This window comes from Conger conger, chromosome 11 (assembly GCF_963514075.1).
Source record: "Conger conger chromosome 11, fConCon1.1, whole genome shotgun sequence".
Classification (NCBI taxonomy): Eukaryota; Metazoa; Chordata; class Actinopteri; order Anguilliformes; family Congridae; genus Conger; species Conger conger.
This window is the reverse complement of record NC_083770.1, coordinates 26899659-26924303: the sequence shown is the minus strand read 5'-3', so window position 1 is coordinate 26924303 and position 24645 is coordinate 26899659. Positions and strand designations below refer to the sequence as shown.

Sequence of the window (24645 nt, the reverse complement as noted above, 5' to 3'; positions counted from 1 at the left end):
AATTTCTCAACATGCAGATATGATGCTTATGATCATGTAATTCCTACATGATACTTTCCTTTCTGTTGGATTACTTCAGTGTGTACCTGCAAGGTATTTTTTGGAATATAAAAAAAAAAGAAAATTAGTTAGCAGAGCTTCGAGCAACAGTTTTAAATGTATGCCTTCAGGATCCATGGTAACGTAAGGATGTAAACACTGACAAAGAAGATGGAATGGAAAGAGAATCATGGGAAGGCCCCCACATTGCCATGCAGTTATAATATGGTTACTTTGTATAATTTAGAAGAGTATGTCCATCCCAGTGCATTTTCCCTGGAAAAGGTGTGCATTCAAATTGTCCTTTCTCAGGCCGCCCCTGCAGACTGTAACACGACAACAATGTAACTGACACACTCTACAAGTGAGTGAAATTTGTAGTCACAAGAAATTACCTTAAGGGGCAAGATAAAGGATCTTGTGCTTGGCTTTGCAGAAAGAATATTTTGTTTACAACTCATTCTAAATGGGAAGTTGTTCCAGTGGCTAACCACTACTGTCTTCCTGAACATTTCGCAGATCTCACCCAGAAAGAAAGGACAGTTCAGTTCGTATTGCGAGCTCTGCCCAGAAAACATAAAAGGCCGTTGCCTTCCTGTAACAGAAGCCCATGCAATATTGATGGGATGCTTAATCAGATTCCATGTGGTGCTCTACTGTTACAGACTCGTCACCAGGAAATAGTGTATGTGAAAAATGGCGAAACACGTTAGCATGCAACCTCGAACGTGACCTTTCCGTAATTACAAGCCCCATTATTTAAGCACATATTTACTTATTTATTTATTGCTGCAAGTTATTTGTTTTGTCTCATTTAAAGCGGGATTAGGGGGTTGGGAGATGGGGATGGGGCGCAGGGAGCTGAACTGAACCCAGCAGGCCATGAGGCCCGCTCATAATTAGCATGTCTGCTCACAGCTCGGAACGTCGGCTGCAATTAGCCTCACCTGCTAGACGGGATGAGGAGACGGTGAGCCGGTGGTGTGTGACGTGCGCTCGCAACATCGAGGTCGCTTTGTCTCCGAACGGACGCCGCGCAAACCAGGGCAATCAGGCAGCAATTTCCCGGGTTTCCTCCTCAGAGCCTGGCAGGCCGCGGTGCTGGAGGAGGGCGGGGGGCACCCCCCGGTAGCCTGTTGGGCATTAGAGAGGAGACATGTCGCCATTTGTACCAATGTCACCCTCGTATTGAATCTGTGCCAGTTCATCCATGACAGCGGCTGCGTTCACCTGGGATTTCACCGGCCTCACACACCCCTGAATTAACCTAAATATGATGAGCTTTTTTAAAGCGAACAAAGATATAACCAGTCTTGCTGGTCAGATTGTGAATTTGTACACTTTGACAACAGGGTAGGGCCTGGTGTGAAAGGGCTTTGGTATTCACTTCCAGATTGAACCGCTGTGGTACCCCTCTGCCAGGAAGGTGTTAGTGGTTTTAACAGAGCTGCAAAACCTCTGAGATCATATTTGAGCAACCCTGCTATGGGTGCAAATGAACCATCGTCAGTTCTGCTCAAGTGCTATTTCACAGCAAGTCCATGCCCTCAATTACATACATTTAAACCAAAGCATACACCTTACCAAAACACTGTATACACACTAGTAGTCAAAGCTTTGTTATAAGATTTAACAATTGAATGGTTACAAATCAATACGAGTGCTGTGTATGTTAAAGCAAATATATTCTCTCATTGTTTTTAATTATTCTTCCTTGCTGAATGCAATGTGTTTGGATATTTTGTTTAAACTCATAATTCAATTTCAACAGCAAACTGCTTTCTGTAGAAGGAGGGAATCTCCCAGCCTTTAGTAACACCCAGTCAAACACAACTAAAGTAGCTGTGTTGTATTCATAATTCTTCAAGTCATGGAAGCCTCCTTTTGGCTTCCTGCTTTTGGCTTCCTACACTCATTATTAGCCATGAAGAAGTAATTAATGAGCTAATTATTTGGGTGTGACCTCAATTTTTGTTACACAGTTGAATGCAAGGTACAAATTTACTCATTTAAAGTCTTTTCCTCATATTATATTCCTCATAAGCGTGGCATTTTTAAACCCTGTTTCAGACAATAATTATAGCTTGGGAGAAAATTAAACCTTAATGGCTGTTGTAAATGAGAAATAATGCATTATCAGTTTTAATGTTTCCTCCAAAATGATGTTTGTCACATAAGTTTGCGCTGAGCAAATTATAATTATGTACACTATGTTCTAAAATGAATATATTTTTTAAAAATTTTCAGCAAATATGCATAATATGAATTATGACAATATCACAATGTCTCTATTAGTGTACCAGCAAATGGCATGCTTTTTTTTCCTGTGGTGCTACAAGATAGGTCTTGACTTTAATCCTCATAATTACTGTAGATACATTCCAGCTGCTTATATTATGTTGTAAGTTTTTTACAATGACATTTATGATAGCACCAAGAAAACCTCACTTTATATACCATTTGTCTACCCTATATATTCTATCCTCGCAACAATATGTGGCGATGAAAAGTACTTGGGGAGCTCAATATGTTCATATTTAATGCATTCAATGAATTACACTATAGGTCCTAGTTTGCTAGACACATTAGCAGGACATTTAGGTTAAAGAGACGTATCTTGATGGTCCGACATACAGTAGAGTGCAGTGATGATTATACACCTAACACATTGAAGATAAATCAGAAACCAAGTGCTATTCAAGTATTTATTTCATATAATATTGGTTCATGTAGATGAAAATAAATAAACAGAGAGCTCCTTCCGCCGTGCCATTGTGTTTAACACTGTGACATTGCTCAAAGATCGTGTTACCTTAAATTCTGGAACAACTGACCATCAGAAGTAATGTTGCCTCAAACCAGTTTAAACAAATAGTTTAACATCAGCAATCATTGAATGAGCCTTCAAACATGCATTCATGCTATGCAAAAGTCAAAAAACACTTTCAATTTTTCTAAAATGAATATGTTATCAGTGTTTCTTTTTATTAGCCATACTTTTACCCCAGTGTAATTGTGGGAATTATTTTTTTCTTCTCAGTGCCTACAATAGTAATAGTTTACATTTACATTTTCACCAAAAAATAGACGTATATTTTTAAAGAAGTAATATATTAGGACCCCTTTTAGACACACGTGGTGGTGTATAATAATAATCACTGCACACTACTGTATATAATCAATGGAATTCCTTTTCTCTGTCATTTGTGTCTTGCTAGTAATGACATGACCCTGACTCTTTCAGTCTTTTCACACTGCTCAAAAAGTCAAAAGTATTTTTCCCTCTGAATTCCCTCCATATTGTATGAGGGGTGCATTAAATACAGTTCACGCTTGCCTTTAACTGAATAACATATTTCAGTACGTTTGTTTTCTTCATTCCAAATAGTTTGCCATTAATTTTACTCCCAAAGTATGGGTAAGAACGGGAAGGAACATCCATACTTTAGTTATGTATCATAATGACAGCGCTGCACCGTGTTTAGATTGAATCTGGGTCTGAGTGTACCTGCAGTTTATATGCAGCCCGTTCAGAGTGCTTATTCAGAGAGAAGTGTGGAGTAAGTGGATAATACGTTGACTGTTAAATGGAAATGGAACATGACAAAGACATGAAGGTGGGTAGCACATGGCGGTCCCTGGGAATCTCAGAAATAGTTTAAAATCGATTAAAAAGATACTAAGGACAGAATGAAAAACAATGACTAACATAGTGGGGGACATTGGTGTTGGTGTCTTACTTTAAGGATTGCTTAAATTTAAACATGCATTTATTTTCCCATCACATCCCAGAGCGTGTACTGTTTCGCGTGTTGAATACCTGATTGGAGTGCCAGCACTTTATTAGCACTTTATTTCAATAGTCAGAATAATTGATAGTGTTTGTGTGAAAAGACTGCAGGCAAACAGGTGAAGTAATTCTGCCTTTTTCTGAAATATCCTGGTCCTTCAGTTCGTGGAGAACAAAATTTATGAATGTCTGCCCTTTATCCTGCTACCATAACATTTCCAGAATGTTCCATCTCCTGTGCCGGATGACACGAGAGTTGAGCACACTTTGTCTGAGGAGAGCAGGGAAATGAAAAGTTGCAGAATCTCTGTAAATTTAACAACTGTATGTTTGCTTGCGGGAGATAAGGATAAAACTGATGCTGGAGGGGGAGGGGGGAGCACATATATCTCTAAAAGCACTGTAGTGTGACAAAACAATTGTATTTGTGAAGAGCTTTAGAAATACACCGAAGGCTCCTGAGCGCTAACAAATAAATGAAAAACAATTTTCAAGCCCGGCAGATTAATTCCCTTCCATTTACTTTCTTTCACTCACTTCCCCCACCCACCCTAAAGAAAGCCCCTCTTTTCAAACAATTGATGGGGCAGATCCCGAAGTCACAGGTGGAATCCCATTGGGCCCGGTCAGTGTTAATAAGCTTCAGTGAGTCTACTGCAGTTGTGAGAAGGGGGTCAATGTAACTGTCAGAACAAAGGCCTTTGTGTTTGCTTTATCGGTTATACCTAGAGCCCCTCTCCCCCCTTTCAAATTCCCAACCTATCAGCTCTGTTGGCATATAATATACACTCCAATTAATTTTTGAGAGCACTCTCTACCAGGTTAGAAAAAAAGGAATTGGTCATGTTCAGTGTGGGTCATATGTTTTAATTAATGAACTAACCTCTATTGCCCATATAGCCTGTATATACATAAAAGGCTCAAACATAAAAATAATATTTATAGTGTTTGTGCATGAGTTTATGAGATCCTTGTTTACTGCTGGAGTTGGTGTATACATGCGCTTATTTAAACTGGTACTGCACGGCCATTCTGCAGCCTCATGGGACACTTAATGAGACTTGGTTCCCTCAAGCAGCTTCTTAAATTGCTGTTTCTTTCTTTTTTAATAACACCCTCCCTTTATGCAGTCAGCAATTTTGGCCAGCGCAATATTCATAAGATATTTTGATGATAGGGTCATAATTTATTCATGCATTTAGAATGAAATGAGGTAACTCTCAATTTATAGGCTTGATCAAAACTATCTGTTGGGAAGACCTGTCTTACACTAGTCGGCAGTCACTCTGTCTCATTACAAGACGGAATTTGAGTTATGCCACATAAACATTCATATTTTGAGTTTTGTCATCGTGGAAGTCGGGGATAGTAAAATAAACCAAGCTACTGTGACCAATGTATTCCGAATAGATGAATGAATAAATATGCTGATATTCTGTGCTCCATGAAAATAATATGCAAACACATTGCATACCAATTTAATCAGGACTATGTGCACAGAGTGTAGCGGATTCCCTATTGCCGCATTGAGGTCCCTCCTGCTCCTGTTCGCTGTGGAGTGCTCTATTTCTTATTTATTTATTTATTTTTTGCTTCTCTTGTGGGATTTGGGATATCCCAGGTGGGTAAACTGCTTCTGCCTCCGTTACTTCCTCCTCCTTTCTCTGTCCTGGAACAAATGAAATCTGTTCTACTGTACGTGATAGTAGTTTATAACCATTAGATGCAGGATGATGGCCGTCAATCACCTTGCCCTGAATTTGCAAGCAAACAGGGACGCAAGCTACGCATTGCCTCCACTTCCACGTGATTCAGAAACTATTGTTACGGGTCTTGATTTGTGAGAAAGATTTGTGTCTCTGAGCAGGCAAAGCTTTAAGGTGTCTGAAACTTGTGGACCGGAGAAAGCAGAGCAGCGCTTCTCCAAATAATAAAACAAGTAGACCTATGCAACGTGATCTCACTACTGTTGGACAGTTTTGCAGTCCTTGCACAATGGTACAAATAAACATCAAATACGCATACACTCTTGTTTGCTCACTCATGGTAGCTTGCAAGCTAACTAGCTAGCGAGCTTGGCAGTTTGCCTGGCACTATCTGTCAGCAGCAGGAACAATTTTCTTGTAAATTATTCTTTGAATGAAATTGTTCTTAAAAAAACTGTTTTAATTGGATTGTGTCTATAATATCTATATTATTATGTTTGGTAACCATTTTATAAAAACAATGACTCAGTCCTGTGTAAAACCCAACGCTAACCCAACGACGGAATTTAGCGAGGGCTGAAGGTATCAGCGTGCTCATCCTTCTGGTGTTGCTGAAAGAATACTAATAGGGTTAAAAATGAGTGGCCCCTATGCAGACAGTCTAGATCAGCCAATAAACAAACCACGATACAAAGGCAGTAGTACCACTCTGCCTTCCGCTCTTTACTGGTCCGGGCTGACCCAGAATCTCCACAATAGGGCAATAGATTCACCTTCGTTTATCTGACTCCATCTTAGAATAATAATTTAGATTAGTTATCCACATTAAGTGGATTTCTATTTATAATTTTGACTTGATCGCTATAGGAATCCTGTACTGAGATTTACTCTCCGAACAGTCCTCTGCTGGTACCACCGCATGTCACATCGCGCGTAATGTGCACGTCTCACGAACTGACTAGCTATCTGTAGTCATCAGAGGTCGCAGGAATAGCTACTCGACATGAATGAACTACCATGCGGAGGCGAGGGATTTACCAACATAGGTCTACGGGTGCTATACGCCGTGATACATTAAGTGGAAATAATCATCCTCCCTAGACCAGTTTGAGGGGGTAAACCACGCATTCCCTGTATAACTTTGAGTGTCAGTAAGCGAAACCAAACAGATCAAGTTTTAACAATTTATTTTACCAGGCAGGTTACATACACGTAATTGCATACTAGTTCCAAATAAAAAACATTACAATGCAAACCAAATTACGGAGTCTTAAAAGTCATACCTGGTAATAAAAGCTACATACGGGAGTCTGGCTACAGACACCCTGTACGTAGAAATTACGTGCACGGAGTGCACGGGAGGCTGATTGCATTCTCCCAGATTGCTTAGTTTGCTGTCTTAAATCCAAAATCTGGCCTTTGATGTTAACTCTAACAATGGGTCACCCATCTGTAATTTGGAGCCACGCCTCCCCAGGAAGCGCAGGGGGGTTGAGGCACATGGCTTTCACTGGGGCAGAGCTCCACACAGCTTCTCCTGGTTGGTTATGATGTACAGGGTTTGCTGTTGCAGAAATAAAACCATTGCACCAGTCACACTGAAACAATCAGAATAATACCAAACATGAATATTATCTAAACTGACTTTGTCATGAAACATCCAATGCTGTACACATCATTTAGTGACTGAGTAAAGAGGGAGAGAGCAATGAAGGGGGGTTCAGGAGAAGGTCAGGGCCTAACAGGCCTGAGTCTTCCCCCACAGGCTAAATTACTTTACAGCCACATATTCCACAATACCAGAGGAAGCCAGCAAGCTGACCAGCCCTGAGTGATAATGCCAGATGTCGGCCTTACACCTGGATGTGGTATATAGACATTTCAACACAACTAAGGGTCGTTGTTCACCCCGATTCGCAGCGTAGGTATGTTAAGCTCCCCAGGGGGGTTTATCACAAAGAAAGATTACTGTGTTAGCTGGGTAATTTCAGAGTAAAACCCAGGATTGAACATTCAGTCCATGTTCCAGCTTTGGAAGGGTTCTGGGTTTTACTTGGTAAACTTGGTACAACTAACTCATGATATACCCCTCAGGTTATAAAAATGCAGCAATACCATTATTTTGGTGAACTTCACACAAAAGAAACAGAATATTTTGGCAATTTTGGCGTTCAGACAAAAAGAAGGTAGTTTTTAGTGGTCCAGCACTGATCATTGCACTGTATCAACAAGAGAGAGCAAATAACCCACATAACAAACCTGGTTGGAAGAGATTTGCGTTTGTTTGCAGTCAGCCTTACGCGTGAATTTTGCATTATTTCAGCTCTTTTCTTCCATTTAAAGATAAAACAAAGCACACACATACAAGTAGCACTGCCATTCAGACACAAAAGTACATTCCCATGAGAGACCTTGATGTTTCCACAAGTGTATATCTTGTCATGGCTAAGCCTGCAAATGGTAGCATGCACATAGTATTGCTTGATATTGCTTTTCTTTTTTTGCTTATAGTTACAGTACTATACTGATTCCAAGAATGACTGGATATGTAGCTGTGTTTTATTGTACATAATCCACACACACACACACACACACACACACATCTGAATGTATACTTTGTTTTATTCCTGTGAATACTGTTGTTTCTTTAAAGGTTCTTTTTTTGAATAAGAGGCAAAATGCTCTTCTAAGCTCTAAATCAGTTGCCTATACAGAACAAGCGTCCTGCTTCCAACCTGACCACCATGACACCAGGCTGTTCTCACTTGCCAACAAAATGTCTAAGGATCATGCAAGTATACACTCATTGAGCACTTTCTTAGGTATGTATTTATTGGTCTTCTGCTGCTGTAGCCTATCCACTTAGAGGTTTGACACATTGTGTGTTCAGAGATACTCTTATGCATACCACTGTTGTAATGTGTGGTCATTTGTGTTACTGTCACCTTCCTGTCAGCTTTGACCAGTCTGGCCATTCTCCTCTGACCTCTCTCATTAACAAGCAGCTTCTGTTTGCAGAACTGCTGCTCACTGGATGTTTTTTGTTTTTCACACCATTCTCTGCAAACTCATTCTCTGTTGCACATGAAAATCCCAGGAGATCAGCAGTTTCTGAGATACTCAAAGCAACCTGCCTGGCCCCAACAATCATTCCACAGTCAAAGTCACCTAGATCACATTTCTTCTCCAGTCTGACATTTGAAAAACAGCTGAACCTCTTGACCATTCCGACTGCCAGACAACCTCCTTACCTTCTGAGCTAATGTTACCCCACACAAGCATACATGTCTGTAGGGGCCATCGTCATACCTGTATGTGCAAAAACATATTATGATGGCAATGGTTTTCTGGTTACTTATTTCATCTAATTTGGAAATGAGTGGGGAGTTAGTTTACACTATGAATTTGAATTTGGAATTGCTATTACAATGATATTAATTGAGAACAATTAAAAAAACATGCAGCATGTAGCTCTCGCCAGGTTATCTCCCTTCATAACAAGTGTTTTTATATCCTCCAGTGATCTTTAAACAGAAAAATATACTGATAAATATGCGGTTTATGTAGCTTCTAGATAAATTTGTCAGCATTTACTTCCAGGATCAGATTTGCTTATGATAGAGCGATTTTGGATCAGCGAACTAATTTTCCATGCAAGCAAACTAAAATTATCTGAAGTATGACCATGGCTGAAAGCCAAGCACTGCTTGCTACCTAATCCTTCCTATGTGTTCTACTGCACATCTGTAACCTTCCGACCAGCCAAGTGTCTTAAAATAAGGGTATTTGCACTTATTAGCACCAAATTAGCATCATCAGTTAGCTCAGTTGCATAATATCCTTGAATAAATGATACAAGAACAAATTCAAAATGACTGCCTGTGCTCAATAACATTTACTCTAACTAGCATTAGTTACCCCCCCTCCTAAGAACCATTAATTCAGTGTCCTCCAAAAATTACTATTCATTTCCCATATGAATAAGAATGTACAGGTATAACAATAGAATTGCTAATATGTTGTATTGAAATATCATGCACTGTGACAGCTCTCTGCTTTATCTCTTGGATATGGAAATTCGATTTTTCTACAGCACGTATGATTATCTTTCCGACATTGTCATTTCCATTTCCATTTATAACTATTGCCATTTTTCTATCCTTTTCTTTTACTATTGTAGGGTCCTCGCACGGGCCACCAAATAACGTAGGGATTTTACTCTCTATGAAACCGGGGCGCCAATTAATGTTATGTAGCAGTATAACTGCAAAAAGTAATCTGTCTCATAAAATTACTGTTATCAGAAATATCTAACCACAAATTTAGTATTTTAATTAATAATTAAAATAACCAATATTAATGATTAAACATACCGATAACCTGAAGGTTGGAAGTTCTTCGAAAGACTGCTTTAATTCAGCTCTCATGTCTATGTGACGCCAAAACAGACACCGGGTTTAATAAAATATATTTATTAAACAAACCCACAAACACAGAACAGATAAACTAACAGGAAGCTAGTAGGGTAAGTTAGTAGGTTGTGTGTGTGTGCGTGTGCGTGTCCTGTGGGATTGTGGGAAATGTGGATCCTACACTATGATAAAATACTATTTGTATTATTATTGCCATAGTGGAGCATATCATATGTAATCTGGCTCACTGTCTGAAAACAATTGAAGCAGTTTTCATTGACTGCCTTTAGGATCCTTTTACGATAGATGTGCATGGACACCCCAGTGTTTTTTTGTGTTGTTCAGCTCTCCAATATAAAACAGCAATTTTTGAACCGTTCAATCTCAGCCATTTTAAAATCTTATTGTCAGTTCACATGTGGACTACAATAACCATGGGCTCACCAAACACTGATTTTGGTATAGTTTGATATAGTATGTTGTAGACACCCCATAAAATTTACTTACTTTTTTCTGTAAGCATAAAACATTCTGTTTGTCATTTTGTGCTTTTTATACTTTCATGGCTGTAGGCTTTATTAAATTTGAACGAGACTTCAGAACTCTGAAATTCTGACGATGAATTGTCCATATACTTCTTGGGAGAGACAAAATGGCAACGTATAAATTATGCTAGCTTCTGAAAGTTTGAGGCTTTTGAAAATTTAAAACTTTGTTTTTTTGATAATATTGTGTAACTGTGGGGCATTGAGTATTTCATCACCCCCAAAAACAGTGCATCCGTATCCTTTACCAGAATGGTCTCCCTACAGATGGCAGGAAGTCTGATAGCACCCGTAAAAATGCTTCTATTTTGCATTATTTTCTAATACAAAATGATATTATCAGCATAACAATTCAAGTGAAAAGTTGAATCTTTGAAAAATGTGTTTTAGTTTCTTAATATCTGTTATGTCCCCCTTTTGCTTTAATGGCAGTGTGCACTTCTGCTGGCATGAATTCCACAAATTTGTGCAAAACCTGATGATCCATGTTATCCCAGCATTATTTGACAATGTTCCAAAGAGCATATTGTGATGTTGCTGAATACTTTGCTTTTGTCAGTCTTCAAGTGTCCCCATAAATATTCAGTGGGGTTGAGGTCAGGTGATTGTCAGTGGGGTTGAGGTCAGGTGACTGTCAGTGGGGTTGAGGTCAGGTGATTGTCAGTGGGGTTGAGGTCAGGTGATTGTCAGTGGGGTTGAGGTCAGGTGATTGTCAGTGGGGTAGAGGTCAGGTGATTGTCAGTGGGGTTGAGGTCAGGTGATTGTCAGTAGGGTTGAGGTCAGGTGATTGTCAGTGGGGTTGAGGTCAGGTGATTGTCAGTGGGGTTGAGGTCAGGAGATTGTGGATTGTGCAGCACTCCTTTCTCTTTGTTGGTCTTCAAGTAGCTCTTGCAAAGTTTTGAAATAACTTTAATTTGTTTCACATTTCTAAATCCTAAAGCCTTTCAATGTGGTCTCAGACTTTTGGACCCCAATGTACATCTATGCAGCTTCAAAAGAGATTGATGCATGGTGATCTTAATAAATGGGGAATGCAGTGAACTGTTCTCACTGTTTTAAATACTGTGCCTTTGATTATTTATATATGTTATATATAACTATATAAAATATATGTTTATTTGCTTGTTGGTAGTATATTCTGTTCTTAATGATTTTCATATTAGTTTTTTTCTATCAGATTTTAAATAAATGTGAAACTTGGCTACCAGTGCACATGCAGTATGCGTGCATGCAGTACTTACAAACAGGCAGCATTGTTGGCACCAGAGAAAAAAGAGGTACTTAAATTTGAAGCAGGTGTTTAACTAGGTCACCTGGTGAGGGGTTTTATGTTTAAGGTTGATGGAGGTATGCACTCTTCTCTAGTTCGTAATGCAATGTGTCATAGGACAAAATGAAGAAGAGGTTTTAGAGTAGCAGAAACAAACATAACCTTTTTATTTAATTCCAAACATCATGAGAATCCTTCTTATGTTTCCTTGCTCATAAAATGCAAGCTCATGAAAAGGGTTTAGTGAGTTCCGAGGTATTTTTTCTGCTTTGAACAACAATAGCTCAGCCCTCAGAGAATGTTTTTGTGCTTGCTTGCTGGCTTATTTTCTTTTCATTCTGAACCCCTGGTGTCTGTAATTGGCGGCATGAGACTCCCGGAGTGATTATGGATCTGTTCTTCATCACTTTCAGCTCAGGGGATTGTAGACAACTGCCCCTCCCCAGAAACCTGCTTTGCTGGGGGGTCCTCTGCTCTGTAGGTGTCAGTGCTTACACAAAGCCCCAAAGCTTTCTACATGGTCCTGACTCCTACCTCTGAAACACTTTGATGACCTTCCTTCTCTGTGTGTCTCTGTGTATCTCTGAGGAGTTCAGCAACAATCTGTATGAATGCCCCATTCACAAAACGGGCATCTTTTTTCTTTGCTTTACTTTTCCACATGATTGCCCCTCTGACTGCAGTGCAGGTGAAAAGGGAATCCTGCAGTAAAAAAAAAAAGTTATTCAAACACATGTCACCCTCAGCATCAGACCATCAGCAATAAAAAAAAAGTCAAGAGTAAGGGCTTGGGACTGTTTTCTCTTTAGTTCTCCAGGACTGGAGTCTTAATATGGTGGACTGTCCATAACAATTCTTTGTAAACAATGGCCACTGTGTGATGCACCTCTACAAACCTTGTGACTGCATTTCTCTCTGAATAGACCAAGTTAGCTCACCATGTTCCAAACAGTGCAAATTTCATGACGAATAACAAAAAAATGACTTTTAGATCAGCTCAAAGTGTGTGTGTAAAGTATAATTTATTCCGTTTTCATAAAAACTTGGTACAAGTCACTTATGTGATCCATTTCAGCATACAGTGACATGGTAATAGTGCTCCACTTTGTGGTGGGGAAGTTGTTGTTCCCCAAAATTTATTCTGAGCTGGGGCAGCACAGCTTAGATCTGATGCAATTGTACTGTGTCTGGACAGTGGCATATTAAGAAGCAAAAAGGTATTAAAAGATAACTTCAGCACATTTTAAGCATTCTTGTGTACAAAGCTTTTGAGCAATTAACAGGCTGCTGGGATTTTGTTGTCAGTGTTTGTAGACGCTTATACTACTGCTTCATTTCATTGGAAAAAGATTCATTGCTACAATATGCAGCGATAAGGCACACAAGGGACTAATCCATGTGGGCAGCAGTTTAATCTAATCACACTCCAAGTTTGATTAAAAAAAGGAAAATAACATTAGCCTGTGCGCTTATCTAGTGCATCAATATCTATTAACACTTTCAGTGGTCACAGACTTCAAGGTGTGCATTCATCTTTCAGCTAATATTTCGTACAGAAACCTGCTAATGCCTCATTTTCTGTGGTCAAGATAATGTTCTGTGCTGCTCGCCAGATTTCTGGCAAGGTTTTTTTTTAAACAAAGTTGTTTGTGAAATCTATTTGAAATGTTTGTAATTCTTAATATGAATTCAGATAAATGACCTCCAATAAAATAAATATCATATGGATAGCCTTTTTAAAAGATTCAGTAAAATAATGTAGTAATTACACTATTAAAATATTACATTGATGCTTTGTTCATTGATGATGATTCAAAATGTTTGCTTGTTTAAAAAGTTTTTTTTAAGTTTTTAAAAGGTTTTCAGATGGTAAACACTACCCTAACTAGTTTTATATGGTGAACCCACAAGCTATATCTAGCAACTCTATCATGTCCCACTGGTGAATTTAGTACAAAAGACTCATATTTGCTTGCAGTATTCGTATAAAGCAAGTTAATTTTGTTCATTGGACAGCTCAGTCAGTTTAAATCAAGTGTACCAAATGTAAAAAAATAAAATAAATAAAAAATAAATCTAATCTGATAATTAAGTAATGATAACTTCAATCTGTGAAGGCTTACAATTGTTCATATATTTATTCAAGCCAGGTAATTTTTATAGATTGAAAGTGCAGATGGGTAAATCTGTATCATACAGAGATCAATACATTTGAGTGACCGGGATTCCGAACAGATTACTTTTTCCATTGTGTTTAATATCTGCTGGGGAGAAAGGTTAATGGTTTGAATTCACCAAGTCTTTCACAAAAGGATACTAGGCGGCATGTGGAAGTGATACTATTATCGTCACAACCCACTCTCCCTGAAATATAATTATATTCACACAAAGAGCCATTCAGTTGCACATAAAATGGTCCAGTAGTGCTATTTTTGGACATATGAAAATTTTCTTAATTCATGAACTTTATTCATCATCTCCTGGCATACCAGAGCATACTGGTGTTATTCATACTGTCCCCTGACATATATCTCCCTTAAGTCGTTGTTTATGTATTCAAATCACACCCACACTATTACAAGTCCCTTTGACCTCCAGACGGCGGGTGGTGTTTTATGTACATACTTAACAACCAATTTCACACCTCATTTACGACCTCTGCTGCTCTCATGCTGAATGCGGGCCTGAGAAGATAGCAGCCTACAAACGAAAACCAGCTTTATTTTGGAATTTAGGTTGTCATTCCAAAACATTACGCAACACTGTATTTGGTGAAAATATTTGCAAAACTATGACTTCAACACGCCTCACTGCCGCCACTGCGATATAACTACCACTGTGACCAATCATATTTCCGGTGAAGCATTTATGTACCTGTTGGTGAGTTGCCTATAATCTGCTTGAATGAAGAAGACCTTGCCATTAATGTAGCAATTCATGCAGAGGACAATTCAACAGACATGTGTAAGTTATGGCCTTGCTGCAGGTGTGGTATTACCAGGCACTATACTTCCACTATCTGGGGGAATGGACATTGAAAGGCAATATGCTTCATGCACTAAGGGTAGTAAAGTACATTTCTGTAGACGCAAATCAATAACTCAGGGTATTTGCTTTTGCTTATGCTGCATTACATAAAAGCAGATCCATTTACTCAATGGCAGAAACACAAGCCATGAAACGGAATAAAAAGTGACAGGGCCAAGAAAGCAACCCCAACCCTCCGCCTCATTGTGTGGTGTGCTACAGTAATTCTTCTCCTAATGTATTGTTCTGTTATCAGCAAGCCCACTTGTTTGAATTGGATCCAAATCGCACACCCACCACATTTATATGTAGTCTTGGAAGTATGACTCAATGTACCTGAAGTTTTCAGGTTAGATGCCATCCCACTGTTTCCCTAATGAATTTTCCATTAAGGAAAATTACTGAGTGATTCATTGCAGTGCCATGTAGATGTTTTTGCTGGACAAAATTTAATTTGAATAGAACCTCAGCCGCTTTCAGAACCATATTTCATAATTACATAGTTAAAAACCCTCTATTCTTGCAGAATTCACATGCTGTGAAAATTAGAGACTTTTTCATGAGCTAATACATTACGTGGTTCTGTCATTACAAAGGAGGGTTGATGTAATGTTTGCATCTTCATGTGAATCATGTTGTTCGACGTTACTGTTTCAGACACAGTTACATTAAATGTATCTTTTCAGCATAGGATAAATAGCACTTTGTCAGATTCCTAACATGCATTAGCTTGAGGTTCACAAACATCAGGGCCTATGTTTTAAACAGTGTATAGGTCTCGTTAAAATATTACATTTTATTCAATTTTTTCAAATACAAAGCACCAATTAGTACTCAACAGCTGCTAATGAACATGAAACTCATAAAAAGTACAATTTCCACAAGCTTAATCAACTATATAAACATAGTCTAATTACGCTCGTAAAATATGAAATGGAATTGAATGAGCATAAAACGTCTAAAATCCTCTTATTAAATTATAGTACATGTTTACAAGATCATTGATTACATAATTGTCTGCAATGCCAGATGGTTGCTCAAACCATACAACAATGCAATGATGACAGAAGAAGTCTTAATACAGTCCCCTGAATGGAGGGACTGTGTATAACAAGCGATGTCATTCTTACATGGATCACCCAATATGTAAATGCCCTCAAAATGTCACGGTCTGCACTTTAACCTCATTTCCATTGTTTCAATTCAAATCCAATGTGCTGGAGCACAGAGCCAAAAGAACAGAAATCGAACCACTGTCCAAATACTTACGGACTGCACTGTATTTGTCAAGTAGTAGTAAATATATTTTGAAAGGGAAGGATAATAATCTTGAGGGGGGGCTGGGGGGGGGGGTTACATTGTGTTTTAAAGTGTCCACTACAATTCTTAAAAATATACAGTCAGGTCCATAAATATTGGGACATCGACACAATTCTCCTCTTTTTGGCTCTATACACCACCAACGAACGAACGAACAAGATATGCTTTAACTGCAGACTTTCAGCTTTAATTTGAGGGTATTTACATCCAAATCAGGTGAACGGTGTAGGAATTACAACAGTTTCCATATGTGCCCCCCACTTTTTAAGGGACCAAAAGTAATGGGATAATTGTCTGCTCAGCTGTTCCATGGCCAGGTGTGTGTTATTCCCTCATTATCTCATTTACAAGGAGCAGATAAAAGGTCTAGAGTTCATTTCAAGTGTGCTATTTGCATTTGGAACCAGATTAGAGTTTGCCAAACAACATCTAAAAAAGCCTTTACAGTTCTGGAACAACATCCTATGGACAGATGAGACAAAGATCAACTTGTACCAGAATCATGGGAAGAGAAGAATATGGAGAAGGAAAGGAACTGCTCATGATCCAAAACATACCACCTCATCAGTGAAGCATGGTGGTGGTAGTGGCATGGCGTGGGCATGTATGGCTGCCAATGGAACTGGTTCCCTTGTATTTATTGATGATGTGACTGCTGACAAAAGCAGCAGGATGAATTCTGAAGTGTTTCGGGCAATATTATCTGCTCATATTCAGCCAAATGCTTCAGAACTCATTGGACGGCGCTTCACAGTGCAGATGGACACTGACCCGAAGCATACTGCGAAAGCAACCAAAGAGTTTTTTAAGGCAAAGAAGTGGAATGTTATGCCATGGCCAAGTCAATCACCTGACCTGAATCCGATTGAACATGCATTTCACTTGCTGAAGACAAAACTGAAGGGAAAATGCCCCAAGAACAAGCAGGAACTGAAGACAGTTGAAGTAGACGCCTGGCAGAGCATCACCAGGGATGAAACCCAGCGTCTGGTGATGTCTATGCGTTCTAGACTTCAGGCTGTAATTGACTGCAAAGGATTTGCAACCAAGTATTAAAAAGTGAAAGTTTGATTTTGATTGTTGGTTTGTCCCATTACTTTTGGTCCCTTAAAAAGTGGGGGGCACATATAGAAAACTGTTGTAATTCCTACACCGTTCACCTGCTTTGGATGTAAATACCCTCAAATTAAAGCTGAAAGTCTGCAGTTAAAGCATATCTTGTTCGTTTCATTTCAAATCCATTGTGGTGGTGTATAGAGCCAAAAAGAGGAGAATTGTGTTGATGTCCCAATATTTATGGACCTGACTGTATATATTCACTGCATAATGTCTCAGACCTTCTATGTTCTTATGGAAAACAGGACTTTAATTTCTTATTGTGATTGTTACAAAAGCAGCAGTGCATTTTGCTAGCAGAAGCCACACATTAACAACATGACATTTCACTGTCTTAGTATGGAAGTTAATGTGTGTTCAATGTAGAATATAATAGTTTTAGCACACAATGTATCCCTCATTGATTGATGAATAGTCTGTTATAGTCTTGGGAACTTACAATTTGTGTCACAGAAGTTAATACTTCTGTAATGGTGTACCTCGGCAGCTTTTGCATCAGTAATTACTTACCTATATGACGTTCTTATATGAAAGTCTCCTTTTGGGGCTTCCTTCCCCACATCCCTGTAAAACCATCTGTCTTAAAAGTTAAATCAATCCTCTGAAGGTTTTATTAGTTGCATTCTCAGTAGATTTTCTACACAAGAATATAGAAGAAGCTGCCAAGGTCAGAAAAAACAAAGGATCTGCAGATTGCTACTAACCTTCGCAAAATTCAGAAAGGCTTTCTTTCAATTGCTCTTCCTCTGTGGAAAAATAACAATGTGTTTCCTCATTGCAGACAGCCATCTTAGAGCACCAGAAAGCCCATGTAACACATTTACTGACTGCACAACATGTCTTGCATTCATCTCTGTATTTACAAAAGCAGAGCATTTTAAGGAGAGAAGAAAGAGATTTTTTCTCTAGTTAATCACAAGTCATTTTCTTCACCTTCTGTAATAGCATATTACGTTATTTGTAAGTGGGGAAAGAAATTGATGAAAATTATAGCACTTCAGTAGCTTTTTATGAGTTGTTTATTGCACGGAGAACATCTGTCCACTTTCATTTCATGTTTTGTACTCTGTGCTCTCTTGTTTTTTGTATGTCTCTTTAAATTAATGACAAGGGTGAGGGGCCAATTGTAGAGGCCAGCCACACACCCAACTGTTTTCCTCACCCACCTGTCTTCAACATGCCCATCTGGCATCAAAGCACGCTCTGTTTTTCACCCAAAGCCACACTGAACTAAAGATTCAATAAGAAGCCTTGATCAGATACATATTTAATCAGGCTACATGACTGTTTGCCAAAGGATGCAATGCAAGAACTGGCTGCCCAATATCTGAAATTCACAAATCAATTGCAAACTGATTGCACATTCAAAAGATGTATTTTTTTGTCCTCAAGAAAGTGCACCTCTCAACCCAGATGGCAGTGCGGTGAAAACAAACAGTGATAGTGTGCCTAGACTTTTCTGTTGTATAATCTTTTAATCTCCTCGTCTTGGTCTGTGCAGAGCTTTGAGCTGTGCCTGTTTTTTTTGTGGGGGCCCCTGTAACCAGACGCTCTCGCGTCCCGTTCTTCCCCTTCGGCAGGAATGGACTCTGCCACCGTGAGGGCGAACCACTGCTCGGACTCGGGAAAACTCTGCAACCCCTGCTTGGACGCAGCCAAGGCCTGCAACCTGAACGACACCTGCAAGAAGCTGCGGTCCACCTACATCGCCACGTGCAACCGGGGGTCCAACCTGCAGATGCCCACCGAGCCCTGCAACCGCAAACGCTGCCACAAGGCCCTGCGGCAGTTCTTCGACCGCGTTCAGACCGAATACAGCTACCGGCTGCTGTTCTGCTCCTGCCGGGACAAGGCCTGCGCAGAGAGGAGGAGGCAGACCATCGTCCCCCAGTGCGCATATGAGGAGAAGGTCAAGCCCAACTGCCTGGAGCTGAGGAGCACCTGCCGCTTAGACCCCTTCTGCAGGTAAGCACAGTATGAAGCGGGGGCGTGCAGGTGTGTGTGTTTGTGTGTGTCTGCTAGTGTTGTTTTTGGCGGCCTATTTTACTTTTAGTTTTAGTCTAGTCTTTGTGTCAAGCGGTCATTTTAGTTTTTATTAGTTTTAGTCATGTTCATACTCCTTTTAGTCTAGTCAAGTTTTAGTCGACGAAAAGTCTGAGCATTTTAGTCTAGTTTTAGTCAGAATTGTCCCTGACTATTTTAGTCTAGTTTTAGTCGACGAAAGCTGATGACATTTTACTCATAGTTTTAGTCAATGAGCGCTTTAAGCGCTCATTTTACCAGCATTCCATCAATGTTAAATGCTGGACCCCGACGGCACCGAAAAACAGGCAGATTTCACTGCCATTCCATTCTTTACGTATATGGAGGTCGAAAATGGTGACACAACAATAGCTTTTGCTGGTTTACTTCACGCGCTCATACATGGCAGTTGGTGGCAGTTCGAACTGTCAAAAGTGTGACTGTAGCCAGGTCAATATTTTTGCTGGGTACTCGGTATGTCCAGCCTTATAAGTCCAAAGTCCCTGGTTACTTTTTCATAGTTTCAATGGATTTTGACAATAGACATGTCAGACTTCAATCATGTTAACGCTCTCGAGCGTGCGTCAAAGTTTAGGTAGCAAATAACAGTGCTGTATCCTGATGTAATTTACATAGCTACAGAACTGTCCGATCACGCCGAATCACTGATAGAAACAAGATGAATTAATGACGATTCAGAAAATGTATAACTTTTAAAGATTGAAATAAATCCTATGGTGGGACTTTTGCCATTTATGGACGGTACGACAGAAAATTCCGGTGCCGTCGAACTTAACCAATGCTTTTATTTATACCGTTCGAGTGCCGTTAAAAAGCAAATTGTATGGCTTTGTGCTATTCGCGTATGCTAGCTACATCATGCTAACATCGTACAGGGACCAGTAAAGGCTTAGAACACACTAGCACTTAGATACTGTAAGTTTGATCACCTCTACTGTAAAGTAAAAAAGTGGACAAATTACGTTTTCTGTGAGAAATCTATTGGCGAGCTCACGTGCACACACAGCGGTCTACATTCTAAAGCTCCACTTTGCCCTCACTACCATTGGTCCCTTTCTCTGTGTCACCTTTATTTATTAAGCTGTGCTTATCAAGTGATAACCCACCGCAGCTGCATCTTCTGAAATGAAATAATACCACTCGTTGGGATCGAGGAAGTGACGGCGCTCAGGCAAAATAATGATAATAAAAACTAAGAGACATTTTAGCATAGTTTTTATTTTGTAAACCACATTTTCGTCTCGTTTTTATTCGTCAACGAAATGTCATTACACATTTTATTATTGTTATCGTCACGTGACCAGCATCTTCGTTGCGTCTCGTCTCGTTTTCGTCACGTGATAAAGGTTCGTTGACGAAGATATTTCATCATAATTTTCGTTGACGAAAGCAACACTAGTGTTTGCGTGCATGTGTGTGCGTGCGTGTGTGTTTGTGTGAGTGTGTGTGTATGTGTGTGTGTCTGTATTTGTGTGTGTGTGTTTGTGTGCATGTGTGTGTGCCTGTGTTTGTGTATGTGTGTGTGCCTGTGTTTGTGTGTGTGTGTGTGTATACCTGGGCAGGGCAGAGATGACAGGTTTTTATACTCTTATCAGCAGCAGAACCTGAGCACATCACCTTGAACACAGTGAATGATTAGAGGCACACTATTGATTGTGATAGGAGAGGTCTTATTCATCACTCCCTGTTTCGGCTTATTTTAATTGGGTGAACTGAGTCAGACAGGACTGTTGCATTTTTAATGAATGATAAAAAGCCAAGGTCAATAACGCTTCATTAGCGATACATCGGAGGACATGGTGTCACTCTAATTCAGTGAGTGAACATACCATTTAATTCATCACCTCAGTGCAAAGTGCCTGCCGAGAGAACGGGCATTATTGTCCTAAATGGAGGTGGCCTTGAAATTGACTTTGAAAGTGCCTACTTCTACAAGGACCTCTTCAAGTTCAATTACTTTGTCCCCTAATGTTTATTTATTTATTCATTTTCCAGAAATTTGGAATGGTTAATTATCTGCAACTGTGTGTTATCCTATGAACAAGCTTCATTCAGATTTAGTCCAAGGTTGTGGCACTAATCCATGTACTATATAACATGGTTCCTTAACTGAATTAGCCGTACAATGGCCCCGGTCCCCCAAAAATAAGACAAAATCATCTGTCCAGTGAACTGCTTTGAAATGTAAGCACTTGACATTCAAGGCAGCATCTACATACTGTAGCTTTGTAATGCGTCACTGTTGTCATACGTGCTGAAGATTTACGGACTGCAGTGTATTTCTATTTAATAATTTTTTCAAGTGTTTGTGTGTTACAACTGGAAAATAAACACTCGAACGTCGTGCTTATCTGGATGAATATACACCAGTATCCATTTAATTTTAAGTTTAATGTTGAAATATAGTTGAAATTATCTATAACCCACGAGCCAAGGAATTACCTGTATTAAAAGTGCAGAAAAGAAGGAGGTAGAAGTTTTCAGCAAGCAGTCTGCACTCCTGGCTGAGGTTTATTGTGCAGGCTTGTAACTTTGCCAGGAAATTAATTGCAGACGCTCAGAGAAAGCTCGCAATTAGAAAGAAAGAATGAAGACTGGCTGCTTAATTGAGGGGACAGTGCTCAATTAGGCTGAACGGCACATTAGTAGATCACTTTTACTGTGTTTCAATTTAATTTAATGGGGCACCCTTCAATTAACACCTGCTCCTCCATGACTTGCCTTGTGTCATCCATGGTTTTGGTAGAGACGTAGTGAAGACTACATTTATGTCTTCTGCAGACGGCACCTCCTTCCTTACAGCAGCACCATGGAGACCAGGAGGAGAATAGATCACACTATGTGCCGGACTCCCATGTATGAATAGTACATGGCTATGAAAGGGGATTATTTTTTAACCTTTGCAAAAAGCACGATTTCACACACTTTTAGAATAGTGTGCAAATGTGTATTCTGGTTTAACAGTGTGTAAAGTATCGTTTTCACCGATTATCCTTGCAGCTGTCTGACATGCAGCTTTTGTGCTATTCTGCAGATTCTCTTGAAATTGGCCCAATATTTTAAGGATTTCTGTCAGTTACTGTACCATTCTATTCCACAGTAATGAATTAACATTGAGAAGTGAGCTATATTTTTATAATAAAGTATTTAATAATGATAATGTCATGGTTTCCCACAGTGAAGCATGCTTATATACTGCCGATAGCCCCCCGGCATTTTGCACATATCACCATATTAGTATGAACAAGTGATTCAGCTAATAGGGTGAATCCATAAAATCCATACTGTATAATGAGATAGTCATGCAAACATTTTGGAGAATTAATAAATAATTTGCATCCCTAATCATTGCTGTAATCAAACAAATTAAAATCCAACCAGAGATGATAAGGCACATAAAGAAATATTACATATTACAGCTTTTATATTATAGAAAAAGCTCTGTATATTGCCCATGGCAAATATGTATACTACACGGTATACAGCATTAAGCCTTTCACTGTAGAAGGCTGAATGCACTTAGCAGCCAGCCTACTCTGTAATAAAGGTGACGCAATACATTGTGACAGCTTTTATTTCACTCATCTCTACATGTTATACAGTACCTTGTACACAGTCATCAGATGTACCTTGCTGATTGAGAAGCTGACTCAATTCTGAATGGTAGCTACCTTGGAAAACACATGTTTTGCTCCAAGTTGCTCTCAACCAGTTTGACTCTCTACATGTAGACTTCTTTTCATGGTTTTGGTTTTCACTGTAAAACACTTAGGGGATGGCTAAATAACCAGTGTATTTTGGTGTATGCACAGACCTGTAGGCATACATTTCTTTTTGAACATCGGGTAGTTCAGAGGAAGGAGTGAGTGATGTGAATGCATTTCCCAGCAGTCCCAGCAATGTTGAGCAACCTTCACACATTTGTGACTGTTACCTATTTCACTGCTTAAGATTTATGAGTAGTCTTTTACAAAACACATTATTCTTTACAGGTAAAATTACCCTCTGAGTCAACATCCCTATGTCTCTTTGAGGGGGTAAAATGTACACAATACAGGGCACAATAAGTGTCCACAAAATAGAAAAGCAAATGTGGATTCTAAGCTGGCATAGCACTGCCCATTATTTTACCTTAAATTATTAAAATATGGACTGCTTCAGGAATAGACTGGTCTACTGTCTTGAGACTTCTAGGTTTTGCTGATATTAATGCCAGCATTTTTCTCTCCCACATCAAGCATTGCTTAAGCATATTTGATTAGCCTAAATTTCAGTTACCTTCATTTCAGTTGCCTTAATTTGAAGAATAACTCATGAAAAAGAGCAATTAGCCTATATAATTGAACATTTTTAAACATTTCCTCTTTTTATGTACATAGGAATACTTTCAGTATAAGCATACTAGCCTTGGTATTACTTGTTATTGGATCAAAAAGAAAATCTCTGGTGTTGCCCATCCCAAGTAAGTGGCTTGCTTGAGCGAACATACAAGCCACGATTACGCACTCCTTATTCGTCATAAGGAGTCCCACACGTGTCAGTGTACAATATCTCCTCAAAGAAGTGCACCATTTCATAGTGCAGACTAGGATTTTACAACCACCTCCACAAACTCAAGCACAAATACTAGACTAGCTTCTCTCAGCTAATATGCTCCAGAGCCAGAGAACTTCTTCTAATGCGCAGCATGATTTATGTCCAGCGGGTGTGTGGTGAGAGAGGCCCCTCCCTCCACTCGTGATGCTCTGGACCCTGCAGCTCAGCTTGGGGGTGGAGGACTCATCTACTCCACTGCCCAGAGGGGAAAATGGAGGACAGCCCAGGAGTGGCTGAATCCAAACACACCACAGAAGCAGATAAATAGGTGATGTTGGTCCATACATCAGCCACCCGGAGGAATCAGGTATTGATCCCTGATGCTGGCGGAGTGCGGAGCCATCAGTGGTTCCATCGCAGCAGTAGGCTATGGATCGGTAGGACCTGCTCCAGAGACCTCTCTGCATGTGGTCAGGCAGTGATTAGACATTGGTGAGAGATGTGAGAATAAATACCCGCTCCTTGTTGTTTAATTATTTGCAGCAGCCCCGGGGAGTTAATTCGCAAGGTCACTGTGGCAACTATCTTTTCTCTCGATTTAATGAGCTCCTTTTTTTCTTAAAGAAGGATTAAGGTGTGCGTGTCTCACTACACTCCATTCTGAATAGTGTGCCTATGGCTTGTTCTGTGGTGATGGCGGAATGCACTGAAAAATAAAGAATTATGAGGAAATCTGTTTAGGAAATAAAGGCTTCGGAATGAGCTGAGGTCCAAACACAGAGTTATTGATTGCTTGTCTTATCAAAGCAGCACTTCACCATCCTTGATTTATCCTTTCTGT

At 39.6% G+C, this 24645-nt stretch overlaps 1 protein-coding gene across 1 annotated transcript in view; it reads left to right on the top strand.

The window, feature by feature from the left end:
• The window catches only part of LOC133141312 (GDNF family receptor alpha-2-like), a 76158-nt gene that overhangs the window by 25788 nt on the left and 25725 nt on the right, over positions 1-24645 (top strand). The window contains exon 4 of the mRNA XM_061261832.1: positions 18806-19190. Coding sequence (XP_061117816.1) covers positions 18806-19190 — 385 coding nt within the window. The remainder of the gene's footprint in view (positions 1-18805; positions 19191-24645) is intronic.